General features: G+C 29.2%; 2 protein-coding genes and 1 pseudogene across 2 annotated transcripts in view; 2 read left to right on the top strand and 1 right to left on the bottom strand.

The window, feature by feature from the left end:
* The window catches only part of LOC145180847 (parafibromin-like), a 60,725-nt gene that overhangs the window by 21,056 nt on the left and 20,426 nt on the right, over nt 1-19,243 (bottom strand). The window contains exons 10-13 of the mRNA XM_090101205.1: nt 15,283-15,408; nt 14,717-14,812; nt 14,432-14,504; nt 13,692-13,756 (exon numbers count right to left, since the gene is read on the bottom strand). Of these exons, the coding sequence (XP_089957331.1) occupies nt 13,692-13,756; nt 14,432-14,504; nt 14,717-14,812; nt 15,283-15,408 (360 nt within the window). The remainder of the gene's footprint in view (nt 1-13,691; nt 13,757-14,431; nt 14,505-14,716; nt 14,813-15,282; nt 15,409-19,243) is intronic.
* LOC149882969 (zinc finger BED domain-containing protein 4-like) lies at nt 5,389-8,030 on the top strand. Its single transcript, XM_090101206.1, has 2 exons — nt 5,389-6,463; nt 6,563-8,030. The coding sequence occupies exon 2, from the start codon at nt 6,696-6,698 to the stop codon at nt 7,344-7,346; it is 651 nt and encodes a 216-aa protein (XP_089957332.1). The 5' UTR covers nt 5,389-6,463; nt 6,563-6,695; the 3' UTR covers nt 7,347-8,030.
* On the top strand, nt 8,501-9,277 carry LOC149882970 (uncharacterized; annotated as a pseudogene).

The following is a 19,243-nucleotide window of genomic DNA, read 5'->3' on the forward strand; positions in this document are numbered from 1 at the left end:
TTCTTTCCAATAAATTTCACATTTGCATATTCTTTCCAATAAATTTCATATTTGCATATTCCCATTTTTTTGAATTTTGAAGGAGATCTTCCATCAATTTAACGCCTCGTTCAGCAATGATGTTTGTTCTTGGAATATGAACTACACTATCTTCTTTGCTCCAGTGTTTCATAAAGCACTTTAAAGCAGCTGTACACTTAATTTTAGTCAATACATCAAGCATATGGTATAGATTTATCATCAAATAATTGTTTGCTGAACCAAAGTTTTTTCCATTGATTTGCAATAAAAGTTGCTGCACTTTCAAGTTCACACCTCCATGTTGGTATAAGAAAATAGGCAAGAAGAACATATGATGCTCTAGAGTTCCATCTAGCACTGTGCAATGGAGGAAGCTTGTGCCACTTAATTTTTGGTAATTTTTTATGATTCTTGAAGTAACTAAAAGCTTCACATAACTCATAAAGGAACTTGAAGTCATCTCACCATCCCAAGTTTATGTAATGATTAGGCTCAGCTTCATATGTATAATTTTTTTGAAGATTTTCATAACTTTCGGTTAAGTCCTTCACAAATTTATAATCAAAACCAGGACTTGTTGATTTACAATTTACAAAATGATCCAAAACGTTTTTTAATAGGAGATCCAGTATATGATGCTAAATATTGTGGTTTAGTAAAGCCTCTGGTTTCCATTTCATTTTGTATTTTTACAATTACAACATTTAATCTTCCTGTGTGTACTGCTGTTGTGTCACATATAATCATTGAAATACATTTCCATGCATCAAAATCATTTAGCAATTTTTTAAAAGCTTCAAAAATATCACTAGATTTTCCACTTTCACATTTAACAATTTCTAAGTTAATTTTCCTTTTCTCATTTTGAAGTATCACAACTTGGTATTCAGTCTTGTTTATTTTGTTTCCTTCAAAATGTAGGCAGAATTGTTCTTCTTGTACCATTTTAGCAAAAATTTTCTTCATGCTTTCCCCTTGCCTTATAGTTAATCTCCATATTCCTGTCTGACTTGGAGTTTCTATTTCAATACCTTTTTCAAATAACTTTTTACAGATTCTAGCTGATTTATTTGTACTTAAAGATTCAGTTATCACAAGATTAGATGCTAACTTTGTTCTATTATATACTCTCTTTCTTAATTTTTTTAATTCCGCTGGTTCACAATTGTCTTGTGAATATAAATCTGAACCACTTTCTTCTGATGCAGTTGAACTGCTTACTGGACAATTATTTGCTTTGCTTGTAGAAGTTGTATCTTTTGCATTACAAACTCTGACTTTTGAAGGATGTAATGACACATGTGTGTTAGTACTGTGACCAACTTCTCCTGAACTTAATAATTGTATGTTATAAAATTTTTTATCTTCCAGACTAAGCTATATCCCCTTAATATTGGTGATATCAAAAAGATCTCCAAAAACAGAGCATTCTTCCTTTTTGCCAGGCTTTTTAAGATACTTGTCATGTTTTTCTATAACCTTTTCAATTTTTCTTTCAACTGATTTTTTAGAAATACTTGGAAAGTTGAGTTTGTTCCATAATTTACTTATTTCAACAGCAATAAACTTTACTCTTTCTTTTCTGCTTTTTTCAATTAATGCCAGGTAGTTGTAACGTCCAATAATAAAAGTTTTTTTAGCATTCTATTAAATGAATCCAATGGTTTTTCAACAAAGGGTAGACCAATTCTTGATGTTATATGTTTTTCAAACGAACCTAAATTTTTTGTCCATACTCTTGAATATTTGTCAATAACAGTTTTGCTATATTTATTTGACATATTAGAAAAATCTAAAATGCATGGATAATATATGTTAGTAATGTTCTATGTTTTAATATTATTTTAATAAAAATACTTTTCTTTAAAAATTTACTGTATAAATATAAAATTAATTAAAAAAGAAATTGAAATGGGTAAAGACAAAAGAAATGAGTAAAACATAAAACGCATTAGTATTAACTATTTTCTGTATTTGTGTAATATTTCAATTCAGACCAACATATAACACAAGCACATAAAATAGTTTTTACTTAGGTGAGTTTTATACTTTATAGCGAATTTAAAAATCAAATACTTCCATAATAGTCATAAAAACAACAATATTTTTATAGCATAACTTAATTGTGGGTGGGTGGGGGACATTTTTTAACTATATTCAATATTACTATGAAATTTTAATATTAACTATCAATTTCTCAGGTTTTAAAATTATGGCCAATTAAAACTTTAACAAAAGTTACAAAAATCATAACCCTAATGATCATATAAAGCTAAAATTTTGAATTTAAGATAGTATTTAGACACAGAAAAGGAATTTGTACAGTATATTTCAATTTTTTAAAAAATTTAAATATACTGTCTAATAATAATAGTTAGAGGAATCTTTGAGAAATCAAAGAATCTACTATTTATGTAAATAACAAAGAGTATTATAGTTCCCTTATTTGATAATGAACTTAAAAAATCACCAATACAAATACTAGTGCAAAATTGAAATCATAAAGTCAATTACCAATGCAAATAGAAATCGTCATTTAAATGCTTCCTAACAACTTAAAGAATTATTATAAAAGTAAAACATTTTAAAATTATAGCTTGTTTAGTTAAAGTTAACAAACCAAAATTTTTGTTTTAGTTTGTTAACTATAAAATAACTCTGCTGAAACAAAATGAATTCAAATTGTTGCTTTAAAGATGACTGGTTTAAGAAATGAGGACATTATGAAACAAGTAAATGTCTGCAGAAAAACAATTTTCAAAGTATGGAAACTGTTTTTCAACAGATTGTACATCAGGAGGTACAAACACTTCAAAGAAGCACTTTAAAGGAAGATAACAAATGAACTAAGATGATAACAAGAGACATTTCTAATACAAAAAAAGGAGGCCTTTTTGAATTGTAAAACGTTTTTAGTTAATATATCAATGTGTACTTATTTACCATTTTACTAATTTTAAATCATACATTAGGCTGAAATAGTTTTTTATGGGATTATCTTAATGATATTATTCAAGACTATTGATTACAAACACAGAAAAAAATTTTTTTTCTTAGCCTTTAGAGTGCTAAAACTAGTCTACTGATTTTCAGTCTCCAAATAGAACAAATCCAGCTGTGTATTTATATAAGCAGTAAATGCTTAATTATGCCAAGGGCTTTACTTAAACTTTATGATCAAAAATCCTTAAACTAATGTTTTTGTAAATGGTAAGTTTTTGTATTGCATTCCAATCCTCAAACCTACTACTATTCAAAACTGCAAAAACAATAATAACAAACCAACTTTCATTGGTTCATTTGAGTCAGTAGTAACAATACAAATATTTTTTCAACTTTCCTTCATTTAAGAACTATCAGTTAAATGATATAAAATTATCTATAATATAATTCCTACAGAAACATTTAACATCATTTCGTCATTAGTTACTAGGCTTTGAAAGAGCGCGTTCTCCAAATGCACACAGTCATTGGAGAAATATCTTTTGAGCAAGTTAAAACTATTTTCCTTTTGGAATTTAATTATTAGTTTAGATATATTACATAAAGAATCATATTAAGATAAATAATCATCGTTAAGATCATCTTATAATTGAAGTAAGTATATAAAATAGTTATATATACATTTTTATTAGATAAAGTAGAAAGGATTTAAATTTTAATTAGATAAAGTAGAAAGGATTTTAATTTTTTAAATCATTTATATTTTGTTTGTTTTAGTTTTTTTTTTGGCAGTTTTATTTTTATTATTTTATTTTTTAGAAGGAAAATAGGGGTATGGATGTTATTTAAAGTTATACTAATGCTATCTCCATAAAATGGTTATTACTACATTGAAATTTCTGTGATGCTATTAACAATTTTTGTTCTTTTTTAGAAAATTTAGAAAAATAAATTAAAATTTTGTGCCAACACTGACATGGCATGTCACATGTTATTAAATGTAAAGGTTAAGTTTTTTTATGAGGATTACAGTTCTTATGAAAAAAAAAAGAAGGTGAAGAGTATTGTTTGTAAATATATATTTTGTATCTTTTTAAATTTGCTTGTGTCATTTTAAAATTTTTGTTTGCACACATTTATTGTTTGCATATATGCTTTTTTGATATGTATGTGTATGTGGTAATAAGTGCTTTATAGTTGTTTTATCAATGAGTTTTTACAATAATGTAAGTGTTTTTTTTATTGTTTGTGTATGTGTTAATATGTGTTATATAATTTTTTTAAAAATGTATTAAAATCTGTATATAAGGTATATATTTAACCTTATATACATATTTAAACACATTTATTGGGTCTATAGTTGGTACATATGTTTATATTATGTTGTTTCCGTGTTTTCAATGTGCTGTGACTTGGTAAACGTTTAGAGCAAGATTTGTCAACTTTGCCAGCCAAGTGATGTACTTTTAACAGAGGGTTACACAATAGTGTTTAGTGTCAAACTGTTACTGCTTTGGGTCTAGCTGTTTTCAAGCCTTTATTATTAAAGATTATTCTAAAAATACATAATAATGCATTTTAATAACATTTTGCGTAATTTTGTTACTTTTGTTTTGTTACATATGAATGTTATGTTATTTAAGTTATATTATATACATATTATATTAACTTATGATGTGTGCTGTTGTTGTGTGTTGTTGCTGTGACGTTTTTTTATTATCTTTTGAGTTAACAGACATTTGGCTTATCTTCATGTTGGTGTCTATTTTTAAAAATGGTAAATAGGTAATTTTATTAAAAATCACTGCTTTTAATCATTCACTAAAAGCCAATACAAATTATTTAGCCATATATACAATTTGTTTTATGTCAATTTGATTTTTTGCCTTTAGAGCTGTTTACTACATGATTTTGCTATAGGGTTGTACCGGATTCCGGCTCCGGCCGAAATCCAGCCATTTTTACAAATCCGGCCTAAATCCAGCTCCAGCAAAAAGTTTTGAAACCCGGCCACATTTTAGCCGGATTTCTGAATTTTGGTCAGTTATTTATTACATCTTTTTTGCTTTTATTTATACAAATCAATGTTCTTTGTAATTCTATATTCTATGTACTCCATGTTTTTAAAGGTATCTGTATTTACATTTCTTTACAATTCCTTTTCCCCTTTGAAGTTATCGATTCCATTCATTGTGACAATTAAAATTGGTAACTTCAGAGCAAAAAAAATTCGAAATTCGAAAAAATTAGTTGTTGAAATATTTCTGAAAGATTTAAATTTATAAAAATACATACTTAATCAAAAATTAAATTATTTAAAGTATTTAATTAATAAAACTACCTTATTAACATAATATAATACTTTCTTTGATAATTTAAATAAAATTTATTTATTATAAACAATCTTTAGAAGTAATTTGTTACTTTATTTTCGCTTATTAATCAAATCATTCACGCTTATTCAAAATATCAAATTTTTAAAGTTGTTTATTTCAAACATAATTAAGAATATAATATAAATAATTTTCTAACGTTTAGCTATATTTATGTTGAGATATTACATTCAACTACTTAGCAAAAATTGTATAGCCATTCATAAGATTTGTTTTAACTTTTTTTAACTAGATGGCAGGCAAAGGAAAAAATGATAAAAGCAGTCCAGTTTGGGAATTCTTCAAATTAAAGGATAGCGACAGCTCAAAATGCCAGTGCTTGCTGTGTCCCAGCATCTTGTCACGTGGTAAAGCTGGTGAACCTAAAAAGTTTTCAACTTTGTCTATGATAACACATCTTCGTTCAAAACATCCTAAAGCATAAAACGAAATGCAAACAAAAATTGCTGACTCACAGAAGAAAGCTGAAACTGTAGCACTGTCAAATGCTAAGCCTGGTGCAATTGCCGCAACCAGTAAAGCCATGGTTCAGTACACAATTCCAGAACAAGTTGCACGCATGAAAATATGGGATATCAACAACAGCTCATCAATTAGAATTCATTGTGCCATTGTTAACATGATTATAACTGATATGGAACCGATTCAGGTTGTTCAGAAGACAGGCTTCGTTGAACTGATGAGAGTTTTAGAGAGGCGGTACACTGTTCCATCACAGAAATATTTTTCAGAGCAATTAATTCCTGAAATAAACGATGAAGTGTGTGCTCAACTATTGGCAATACTAGATCCAGCAACTTCTCCATTTCTGTCATTTACCACTGATACATGGACATCAGGCAATACTGTGCAATCATTCATGTGTTTAACTGCCCACTGGCTAACAGAGCACTTTGAAAACTTGAGCTTTGTGTTGGATTGTAAGCCATTCATTGGACATCATACTGCCCCTGCACTGATGACTGCCTTTCAGCAGATGCTTGACAAATGGAACATTGACATTGGACGCTGTCATGTCGTACTTCGCAATAATGCGGCAAACATATTGAAATGTTTCCTTGATACCAACATATATAGATTTTGAACATAGTTATATCTGATATTGCCTGCTGGTTAAGCAAGCCATCATGTACACATACTATTCAGTTATGTGTACATGATGGCTTGCTCAACCAGCGGGCAATATCAGATATAACAAGTATTGCTAAGAAATTAGTTAGTCATTTTAGGCATTCTTCATCTGCGACTGGTCAGTTCAAGGAGCTGCAAGCTGAACTTTGTTTACCAGACCATCAGCTGATACAAGACGTGACTACAAGGTGGAATTCAACATTTTACATGCTGCGCCGACTATGTGAACAGCGTCGTGCATTAACTGTCTACTGTTCAGAAGTTGATGGAACTTATTGCCCAACTGCATATCAATGGTCTGTGGCGGAGAATGTAGTTTGTGTGCTGGCTCCGTTTGAAGAGGCTACTCGTGAAGTTAGCTATGAAACAGCACATATATCACTGGTTATCCCTATTTTAACAGCTCTGCGGAACCTGTTGAAAAATGAAGGCAATGATGCAGGTGTAAAGACTATGAAGTCAACACTACTTAAGTCATTGGATGAGCATTTTAAAGGCATTGAGGAGGAACCTCTTTATACAGTGGCAACGTTGGTTGATCCACGATTTAAAACTAAATTCTTTTCATCACAGGCAACACTGACAGCTGCAAAGGAAGTGGTTCTGCTTGCATTCAATAAAGTTACAGTGCAGAGGGTATCGATGCAAGATGAAAGTCAATCTAAGCATGCTAAGCAGCAGATTAAAAAAATTGAAGAAGTTCCAGCAAAAAAAATCTGGCTGGATAATTCTTCAACATCATCATCATTACTCTGGCGATGTATTGATGAAATTGTTCAATCTACGTCAGCACCTGAACAACAATTGCCAACAACCATTGAAACTCAGCTAAGCCAGTATCTGGAAAACCAGAAATAAATAGACTCGCTGATCCACTACAGTGGTGGAGTAAAAATATGCAGAGATTGCCAGCTCTGGCGACAGTAGCTTGCATTTATTTGGGTGCACCGCCAACAAGTGTAGCATCAGAATGTTTGTTCAGTGTTGCTGGGGAGGTCCTCAATGATCACCGCAGCTCACTCCTTCCACATAATGCAGCTCGTCTAATATTTCTTAAGTACAATTCGAAACTGATCAAAGACTAAATACTATTTAGTCTTATGCATATAGATTAATTTAGTAAATAGAAAAAAATCGTTTATCAATTATTTTGTTCTGTTATATTGTTCTGTTATATTGTTCTGTTATATTGTTCTGTTATATTGTTCTGTTATATTGTTTTATTTATATTATTTGAAAATTTTTCCTTCTTTTTTAATAAAAAAAAAAAAAAAAATGAAGTTTAACAGAAAAAAGTTGTCACTTGGTATTAAAAATGGTTAACATTGTTTACAATTTCAAACATTGTTTGATTTACAGGATTTCGGCTCCTGTAATTTGCATTCGAAATCCGGCTCTGGTTCCACCCGGATTTGTCAATTTAAATCCGACAAATCCGGCTCCGGATTTGGAAAAATTGAATCTGGTACAGCCCTATTTTGCTATAAATATTTTGGAATCATGATGTTCCAGCATAAATTGCAGTTGTATTTGTTGGTGAAGATGGTGCACCACCTGCTTCCAGGGAAGTTGTTATTTACCCAAAAGGTTGTCCTCTTAAAACTATATCAAGTATGTCTGCCAACTTAGATCCTATGGTTTATCCTCTACTTTTTCTGAGGGGTGATGCTGGTTGGCATAATCAATTGGTTCACAACCCTGAACATGCTACATTGGTTAGAAATCATGTTACATTATCTCAGTATTACAATCATAAACTTTCAGTTAGACAATTTTTTTCTTCACTCTTTTATGGCAAAAAACTGTTTCAGCGTAGGTTAAAATTGAAGGCCAGCGCCTTGCTTTCATTAGAAATTCACCAAAATAAACTGAAAAGGGAGCAGTATGATGTCTTACACAAAAATGTAAACTACCTTGGAAATGATCATAATATTAGACCAGGGCGTGTTGTAGTCTTGCCATCAACTTGTGTAGGAAGTCCTAGAGCTTTAAAAGAAAACTTTGAAGATGCTATGGTTATAATTAAAAGGTATGGTAAACCAGATCTTTTTGTTACTTTCACTTGCAATCCAAAATGGCATGAAACAACTGAAAATTAATATCCAGGTCAGTCAGCAAATGATAGACCTGACTTAGTTATTCGAGTATTTAAACTCAAATTAAATAACCTTCTCAATGACAATTTTAAGCACGATGTATTAAGGAAAGTTGTAACACATGTTCAGGTTATTGAGTTTCAAAAGCGTGGTTTGCCACATGTTCATATTTTACTTCACTTTGCAAATGATGATAAGCTTGAAACAGCACATGATATCAATAATTTAATATCTGCAGAAATTCCAGATCCAATTGTTAATCGAGACCTTTATGATGTTGTTAAAACTTGCATGATTCATGGTCCATGTGGCATACTGAATCCAAATTCTCCCTGCATGAAAGATGGGGTGTGTAGCAAAAACTATTCTAAAGAATTTAATGCTAACACAGTAGCAGTTCATAATGGCTATCCATGCTATAGACGTTGTGATAATGGTTTGGTTATCAATATTAAAGGTAACAATGTAGATAACCGCTGGGTGGTACCTTACAATCCATGGTTATCAAAGAAATATCAAGCTCACATTAATGTTGAAGCTTGCATGTCTGTTAAGGCTGTTAAATATTTGTGCAAATACATATGCAAGAGTCACGACTGTGCCAATATTTTAATAAATGAACAAATTAATCTTGATGAAGTAAACACTTTTTTAGATTGTCGTTATGTTAGTGCACCTGAAGCATTGTGGTGAATTTTTGAGTGTCCAATAAGTCAAATGTCACACACTATTATACGTCTTAAAGTTCTACCTGAAAATCAATTAGTGTATTTTACAGGAGCAGAGCAAATGGCTTTAGATCGTGCAGCTCAACATGATACGCACCTAATGGCATGGTTTAAGTTGAATACTGAAAATGAAAGAGCACATTGCTATTCGTATGTAGACATTCCTTATCACTTTATATTTGATGAAAAAAATTGTAAATGGAAGGTTAGACAAAGGGGTGGTAATAAGGTGATAGTAAGAATGTATAAAGTTAATCCAACTGGAGAATTGTTTTTTCTTAGACTGTTACTTTTGCAAGCAAAAGGACCAACATCTTGGGAGGATATGCATACTGTTAATGGTATTGTCCTTGAAATGTTTCGTGAAGCATGTGTTTTGAAAGGTTTGTTGCAAGATGACACTGAATGGCAGAATACTCTTTCTGAGGCAGTTTTAACACGTATGCCAAAGCAAATTAGACAGTTGTTTTCAATTATTTTGACCTTTTGTGAAACTGACAATCCTTTACATCTCTGGAATACATAAAAAGCTTTTATGATAGAAGATTTCATTCACCGCTCAGTCCCACTTCTAATAGCTGAACAAGCTACTCTTCATCAAATTGAAAAGATTATTAATCAAAGTGGTAAAACGCTGGCTGATTACAATCTGCCTGTTATTGATGAGTTTATAGGCTTAAATTTAGAAAATTTTAATGAAAATGGTCAACAATCTATTGACGAAGCCAATCGAATGAGACTGTTGCTTAATGTCAATCAATCAAATGTGTGTAATGCTATCCTTGCTGCACTGATTGAGCAACCAAGTGTAGAAAATCAACATTCTAGATTGTTTTTCATGGATGGACCAGCTGGTAGTAGAAAAACCTTTACTTATAATTATTTGATTGCTGAAACCAAACGTAGGGGCTTTAAATCTGCTACAGCTGCATGGACTGGCATAGCAGCAACTCTTCTTACAAATGGATCTACATTGCATGGCTTATTCAAACTTCCTGTTCCAATATTGGATAATAGCACATTGAATGTAACTCCTAACTCTATATTTGGGCATTTTTTAAGACAAGTTAGTTTGTTTTTGCTTGATGAAACATCCATGATACCTAAACATGCCTTAAATGCAATTGATAGGTTGTTAAAAGATATTTGCAACAACAACTTTCCGTTCAGAGGAAAAATCTTTCTTTTTGATGGTGACTTTAGGCAAATTCTTCCTGTTGTGAAAAGAGGACAACCAGCTGAAATAGTAGAATTGTATATAAAATGTTCTTTGCATTGGCAATGGGTGCAGAAGTTTGTGCTAACTGAAAATATGAGAGTGCAAGATGGGGAAGGTGAATTTTCCCAATGGCTACTAAAACTTGGGAATGGAACAATACCTGTCAAAGAGGAGGATCCTTTTAAAGGATGCATTGAAATACCAAATCAGTGCATTATTAGAGAAAATGAATCGATTGTTGAAAAGGTTTTTGGAGATGCTGATCAAAATGATTATTCTAAACGCGTGATTTTAACATCACCTAATGTTGATTCATTATTAATCAATGAAGAAGTGCTTGAATGTCTGCCGGGTGAGGTCAAAATTTATTTAAGTGCTGACCAAGTTGAAACTGATGACCTTAATGAAAGAAATAACTTTCCTATTGAGTTTTTGAACAGCTTTACTCCTTTAGGTATGCCACCTCATTGTTTAAAATTGAAAATTGGTTGTGTAATTATGCTACTTAGAAATTTAGATCTCAAAGCTGGGTTGTGCAATGGAACTCGAATGAAAGTTTGTGCTCCTCAAAATAATTATATTTATGCAGAGATTCTGACAGGTGTTTCTGATGGTAAACGGGTTTTTGTTTCTCAAATTCAGTTGGCTCCATCAGATTCCAATTTACCTTTTGTTCTGAAACGTGGTCAGTTTCCTCTCAGACTGGCTTATTCAATGACAATTAATAAAAGTCAAGACCAAACATTTGATAGAGTTGGGGTACATCTCAAAAAACTGTGTTTCTTTTATGGTCAACTATATGTTGCATGTTCAAGAACTAGAGCATTTAATAGTTTGTTTTTCAAAATTGATAAACATCTCATTCAAGGTATGGTAGGTGAAAAGTGTTACACAAATAATGTTATATTTTCTAATGTTCTTAATTTATAGTATTTAGATTTTCATTTCAAAAACTTACTGTTTGTAGGTTGTGAGCACATTTTGTATGTATAACTTTATTTATTATTTTAATTTTTTTTTTCATAGTTTTTGATAAATATATCTGTCATTTAATATTGTTATAAAATGTGTTTATAAGTGTTATATAAAATCATATTTGTTTATAGTTGTATAAATGTTTAAATTATGTTGTTTCCATGTTTTCAAAGTGGTGACTTGGCATTATGTTAAGCAAAATTGATAACCTTGCCAACCAAGCGGTGTACTAATAGCAGAGGTGTGACTTGCCAGCATTTAGTGCCAGGCGGTGTTACTGCTTTAGAGCTAGGTTGTGTTGCCTAGCCTTTTTTTAATTATTCTAGAAACACATGTCTGTTAATGTTTAGCGTAATGTGTATGAGAGATTATGCAAGCTTGATCTTTAAATCTAGGGTGTTTTAATGTCCTAAATTTGAAGTAATTGAATAACTAATATTGAAGAAAAAAACAAATATACTTTTATGTATTTATATGTTTAGTAAAAAGATAAATATAGTTAACTTTAAATTGGTTTTCTAATTTTGCTTTTTATATTTTGATTTGGTTTGTTATTTTCGCATGGTTTTTAGGATCAAGGGTGTAAATATTCTTTTGTTATGTGTTATTGTTGTAATGTTTTGTGTTGATAGACTACTTGGCTTACCTTCACATTGGTGTCTATTTCTAAAAATGAGTAATAGGTAGTTTCATTATTGGAATTTACTGCTTTTATTTATTTACTAAAAGCCAAGACAACGCTATGCTAAAAATGCAATTTATATCTTAATTTGATTTTCAATTTTTATGTGGGTTTTTTTTTTTTTTATTGTAATTATGGTATCATAATTCCTTTTTTCTTTCTTTAAGATTTACAATTGACGCATTTATACGATTTATAAAAAAAAACCTGATTACCTTTTACTGTAAATTTATTGTCAGTTAAAATGATATAAAAATATGCAATTAGTTCAATTTTTTGAAATTTTCTCTATTTTATGCCTAATAATTTGTTGTACATAACTTAGGGGATCTTTTTAAACGAGGAGAAGGGGGGGGGGGGGGAGGAGGAGGAGGAGTGAATATTGTAGTTTTGTGCATTTGTCAAATATCGAGTTTCTTAAATTTTATAAGGTGTTTAACTAATTAATTAACTTAGTTTGCATTTGCAACACTTTTGAGGTAAGAAAAAATTCTTATATATGTTAAATTCTTATATATATTAAAAGGAAAAAATTCTTATACATGTAAATCATTGTTTTACATTTTATTATTCTGGTAAAAGGTCTTCATCAAAAACTTGATTACCCCTAATAAAATTAAATCTATTCTCCTGACTACTATTAAGGCAAAAATGGGGAAGGGAGGTCCTTTATTAATGTCAAAATATTTAAGAGAATTAAATTTCGAGTAACAAAAGGAATTTTTAGTAAATGGTAGCAAATTACTGTTTACTAAAAACTATTGAAACAAAGAGGCCATATATAAAAATGGTCAGATTAGTGCCGTATATAGTAATGGTCAAATGGTCAGTTATTTTTAATGAATTTATTTAGTAGTGTGCATTTAACGTTTTAAAGACAATTCCCTTTTTTAAAGAAACATGTATCAAGGGAATACCAAAAAATTAATTTATAATTTACGTCCGCTTTAATTAAAGTTCATGTTATAAGAAATGTAACAAGAATTTAGCTTTAGTTTTTTGTCAAGTTAAAGCATGATGAAGTGTTATTATTTTGAGTCAGTAACTAAAAACGTATTGTTTTGAACTTAGTAATGTTAAGGAAAATGTTTCTGCCTTACACTGATATGACTTATGTCAGTTGTAAATTACTCAAATAATGTTGAATAATTGGTAAATTATTTTACCTCCGCATACTTTTTTATTTTAATTTTACAGATGGTTTAATTTTATCAATTTGAAGGCGTTTTTCTAAAAGGTTATAGTTAAGTTTACACAACTTTAAATTGTGGAAAACAGCCATTATAAATTAAGTAACAACCATAATCCGTATTACGGGTTGCTTTTTGCTAGTTTTAATAAAAAGTGCTCATAATTTGAAACAGTGCAGCCATGAATTATGAAACTATGATTAACAACTCTGAGTCCTACTATAAATTCTAAATATAAGTAGGAAATTAAACAAACTCTAAAGTACAATAATGTAAAAAAAACAAAAAACATTACAACATTAATCAACATTACCTTTACACTTTCCAAGCTTAAACCATGAAAAGTTGCCATTGTGTCTATTTTAAAACCTTCAGTATCTAAAATAAAAAGTTAAAATTTAAAAATTATAATATAATGATGATTATTACTAAGAAAATTATCTTGAAGTGGATGAGTTTGATGGTACTTAAGCTGAAAGTAGACATACTTATGCAAATTGCTCATGATTTCAAATTTACTTTTTATTCTTATGTAAATCTCTCTATCACAAGTACTAATTATTTCAAGTTAACATATATCTCAAGTTATTTATTATCTTTAGTTGGATTTAAAAATAGAATTTTTAGAAGCTAGATAACCAAACATAGCACAACTTGCTCCAAACATTTAACTATTTCTTCACAGCTAAGGTTAGTTAAGTTCTTAAAGCTCTTGTCTGGATGCATAAATAGGGAAGAACATAAGTTCATTCATTAAAACCAGCCATTACTTGACTCTGCTTAGATATAAACTAGATATAAACTAGATATAGCTGTATATCCTGTCTATGACCATCAGAAAGATCATTTCTTAACTTAAAACTTTTATGTAAAAAGAGGTTTTGTTCGATAAAAGTTCGAACAATATTAGGTAAAGTAATGGAAAAAAGCTAAAAGAAATAAATCAATTTTGATACAGTTGAATGAATAGATATAAGGATGAGTAAATAAAAAGAACATAATAGTTAGATTTTCAATTGAATTTTGGATTTAGTTGAATATCTGGATATATACCTTTTTGACTGTCAAATCTTTCTTGATCATAACGATCATATCTATTTACTGAAGCTTGCTTCTTTACAACTTCCTAAATGATAAATAAAAAATGAATGATAATTAGAACTATCTTACAGAAAAAACTTCCTAAATTTTTTAATGTAAATAACAAATCCAAGCTAAAACAAAAAAATTACAGAAAGTTTGTTTTTAAATTAGTTTTTTTTTTTTTAAACTACTAATTTAAATCTGAATTTAAAATTAGTATTTTTTTTTTTAAAAAAAAGGATAAAAAGAAAATACCTTAACAACAGGTGTTACAGCTTGTTGAGGCACAGCCTTTCCTTCTTCTTGTGCTTTTACTGATGATAGTATAGCAAGAATATTTTTTAGGAATTGCTGCAAAAAATTTATTATCAATTTAGAAAAGAAAAACTTTAAACTAAATTTCTTTTTCAAAGAGAAAGTGTTGCAAATAAAAGTGATTACACTATCTGAAGTTAAAAATTTTTATAAGCCAGCAAAAATTATTTTTATTTATTTTGTTTGTTTCTTGTGTTTTTGGTTGTGCTGAATCCAAAAGTAATAGTAATAAAGTTGCATCACCCACTATTTTTTCACAAAGAACAACAAAATGCATCAAATTTGAGAAAAGGCTACATAGCATTTGTAAGAAAACTGTGGGTAACTTAAGAAAACTCATTCCATTTACAGTTTCAGCACACAAAAATACATAAAATTTAGTTGCAATTATTTTTACAAAAAAATTTTTGTTAGCCTGTGTCATCTCAATAAAACAAAATTTCAGCAAAAAAGAATCTGCTCTAATCACTAAAACTATTCATATTAAGTTCATAAATTACTCTCACTTTTCCATTACTCTGCAATACTGTTGTTCTTGTTCTTAATTGCCGCTCTCTTGCTAGTATATCTTTAGTCATATCATTGTCAACATCAATTACAAAATTAGCTATCACAGGAGACTTGTCTTCTTGCTGGGTAAATAAAAGATCCATAAAAATAGTGTATCAAAAAAAAAAGATTTGTGTTCTAAAACACATTTGTGAATAAAAGTGACTCATCAATTAACTTTATTTTTAAATGATATTGATGATTTGCTTTGCAAAAAAAATTATGAAGAAAAAAAACTAGCATAATAACAAATTGGGTTGACATTTCTTGTTATATAACTGCTCAAACTGATATAATTTGGTAAGAATACATATTTTGCAAATTATATGTAAGAAATTAGCATTGTTAAGGACCAGTGGGTTAGCATGTGTAATACTTGCTAGAACTGATATATTTTGGTGAAATTTTGAATTATCATTTTTAGCCAAATTTCTTAAGATGCTTAATCAAGTTCATTTCTATCTACTATTAATTTTATAAGCAAACTAATCAGGTAAACAAAAAAAGGTATCAATATAAATATTTATACTAGTATTAATTTTCATAGCCATTACAACTTAAAAAAGAAAAACAGTGATTGTAAAAGGATCACTGAGTAAGCTCTAGAATTTAACAAGTACAAAAAGACAATCAATAAATATTGTTGTTGAAGTTAATTTGACACAACTTTTTTCTTTTAAGAATTTCAAGGAAGTCTGAACTTTATTCAAAGGTTTTATCATATGCATCTCAAGAACTCTTATCATGTAAATGCTTGCATATACAGTCAGTTAAAAAAGTTTTTGCCAATTTGTAAAACTTTTATTATAACTATTTTGTTTGTTAGGTGCTAAGTTTTAATATATTTGACAACAACATTAACATATTTAAGTTAGAACTTAACATTAAAAACTGTTTGAGGAAGTAGAAACATAAATTTGAACAACTTTACTTTTTAAAATTGATTAAAATTTATTAAACTTAAAAATCTATATTTTTAACACACAAATCAACATTAAAAATATTTAAAGTAACAAAATTAACAGTTAAACATGGTTTCATAATTTTTTTCCTCAATAGCAGCACAAAGGCAATTTCCAGGGTTGCACAGATTTGTTGCTAAAAACTCATCTTGCTATGGTGATTCTAAGAGAATTGTTGTTTTTCTTCTCCAAGATGTGGATAAAACAGTTTTACTACTTTTGAGAATAGGTTGAATTTCTTGATAAGATAAAGTAGAATAAGTTGAATTTCTTGATAAAGTAGGAAATCTTTTAACAAGTTGTTTTTCAGCACTTGTTGATAAATAAGAACACCCAGTTGAACTATATTTCATAAGAGAAAGTGATGAACCATTATTTCTTTGTATTATTTGTAATGTTTTGTTGACCTGTAGGTAGTGAAAGATTTAAATCAATGTCAGAAGATGTACTAGGAAAAATAAGCATCAACGGCATATAAGATCCATCAGCACTTATGCATATTTCAGCTATTACTGTTTACACCTTTCAGCAGATATTAATGTGCCCAATTGGCAACTAACACATTATGCAACTACTTTACTGTGATATTTAAGAACAAGTCATTCTGGTCTCATTAACATTAAAATTTGGTGAAGCAGTTAATTTGTTTATACCAACTACTTCAGTTAACTAAGTAAAAAACTTATGGAATTTCAACCTGATTAAATCCTGAAGTTCTAGCTGATATTGGTTCATAAAGCTGGGTAACCAGTATATTTCTGCTAAACCATCTTTAAAAATTGTAAGGCAAGTTAATTTTTAATGTGAGTTGGTATGCTAAACTTACAAACTACAACAATGTTGACCTAAATAAATGTGTTTCCATAGTTTTGATATTTTCTTTTAATTGTAGTTACTGCTCCTATATGAAACTGTTTTGAATCTTCAAGATCTATAAATTACAAAGTCAAGTTAATTAATTATCTTTATCTTTATTAGTTACTAAATATAATTAAATGTATTTAAATACTAAATAAAATTTAGGCATATATTAAAAATTTGTTGATTGAAGATTTAACAAAAGTTTATTAAAATACATAACTCAATTGTAGTCTTTAATAACTATAAAAAAAACATAATATCTATTCAAAGTCTAAATAAACACCAGAAAGAAAATAAAGACTGATATTAAATAATATATTAACTTTTAATTATTTTAACCAGTTTTAAATTTTGTAAATAGAATTCATTACTAAAAATAAAAATAAGTTACCTTTCATGATAGCTTTAGCTAAATTTTCAGTTTCTGCACTTTTTTTTTATTTTCTTTCAAAAAAAAAAAAATAATAAAGCCACTTTTCTGAAGCCTGTCTTCTCTTTATTGTTATAAGCTAATATTGGAGACTTCGTGGAATCTTCAGACCACAAATGTTAATTAGTTTTTCTTTTGTAATGCCTAATCATTCTAAAAATGTATCATTCAAATTTAAATTTAAGAAAAAAGTCAGATTTATTTGTTGAAAAATGGGGATGTCCCTAACATTTCCCCCAAACAGGTATAACCCACACTGCCCTGATTAACTTAACAAACATTTTGATGAAAAAGTTTGATTAAATTCAAAGCATAAAACAATTCAATACTTCAAAGATAAAACAGGCAAATAATATTATCAGGTTATTGATAACAAACACATGTACAGTTTTTTACCAATTAATAACAAAGTAGCTGATAAGTTGAATCAAAATTTTATCAACAGTAAATCTAAAAATACTATCAATTTTATACATTTAATAAATAAATACTATGAACCCAATTTACCCCTCCATCCAAATTTACCCCAGTATAATAAGAAAGGAGGAGCACAATTACAGAGAATAAGTTTTCAAAACTTTTTGCTTTCTTAGTTGCCTCATACTACTAGTACAACATGAACACATTAAAGGCTTCATCTTTGAAGATTATGAAATTTCTCTAAAAAATTTAACTGACCACACAATAGCCATAGACAAAGACAATTTATGTTTAATAAAACCACATGCATCAAAGATGTTTCTATAAAACGTTCTTTTTCAGCATACATGATTAGGTTATATAAAGGAAAATAAATTAATTTATTATAACTCTTTTGCAATATATATAATAATGAAACTGTTCATCATTTAATCTGAAAGCCCTAACATAGTTTTTGCAAATACTAGTTAATTTATTAAGCACAAATATAAATTATTAGATGGAACATTTCTCAACTCTTCTTTTTTCTAGAGATTAAAAAATTCAAGAGATTAAATGCTATAGATTACATAATCAATATTGTTGACCAATAAAAAACCACCACAAGAATTACTTTTAAATAGCAAAAAAGAAGATTCCTAAAAGCATCTGAATTTTTCTTAAAAAAGCAAATCCCCTAAAGCATCTGAATTTTAGCCTAGTAAAAACCAGTATACAAAAAACAACTGAGATCACCATTTTTAACAAAAAATTTCAACAAAATTTACTGCCACCAGGCTAAAAACTTGTTAACACTGAAAAATACAGCAATACTATTTTTATTTATGTACACATCATTATCAAATGAAATTGCAGATGGAGAAACAAGAATCCAAAGTATGAGCAAATTGGTATTTTTGCATCACTTCACAAACTCAAAATGGAAAATCTTTCCACAGTGGTTTTTTTTCACATTAGCTACATATTTAGTAGTTTATAAATGTTAGCTTGATAAATGTCTTACAACCACCTGCAACACATACTGCTTCTGTGTTTCATCAGTGGCAAGATTGCTACAATTCTTAATAAGAGCAACACCAGTAAGCACAATTATTGATGCATGTCAGATTATTGACTGTAAGCAGATTTTGCTTGTAAGATTTGGCACCACTGTTGACTGGAACAGAAAGAAGACTGTTAACCAACTGTATTAAAGAACATGGGAGAGATTTGTAAACCAGCAATTCCAGAGGGCAAATCTGTCAG

The sequence above is a fragment of the Hydra viridissima genome, unplaced genomic scaffold, assembly GCF_058129835.1.
Source record: "Hydra viridissima isolate aposymbiotic clone 2 unplaced genomic scaffold, HvirCarnegie_v1 scaffold_10, whole genome shotgun sequence".
Classification (NCBI taxonomy): Eukaryota; Metazoa; Cnidaria; class Hydrozoa; order Anthoathecata; family Hydridae; genus Hydra; species Hydra viridissima.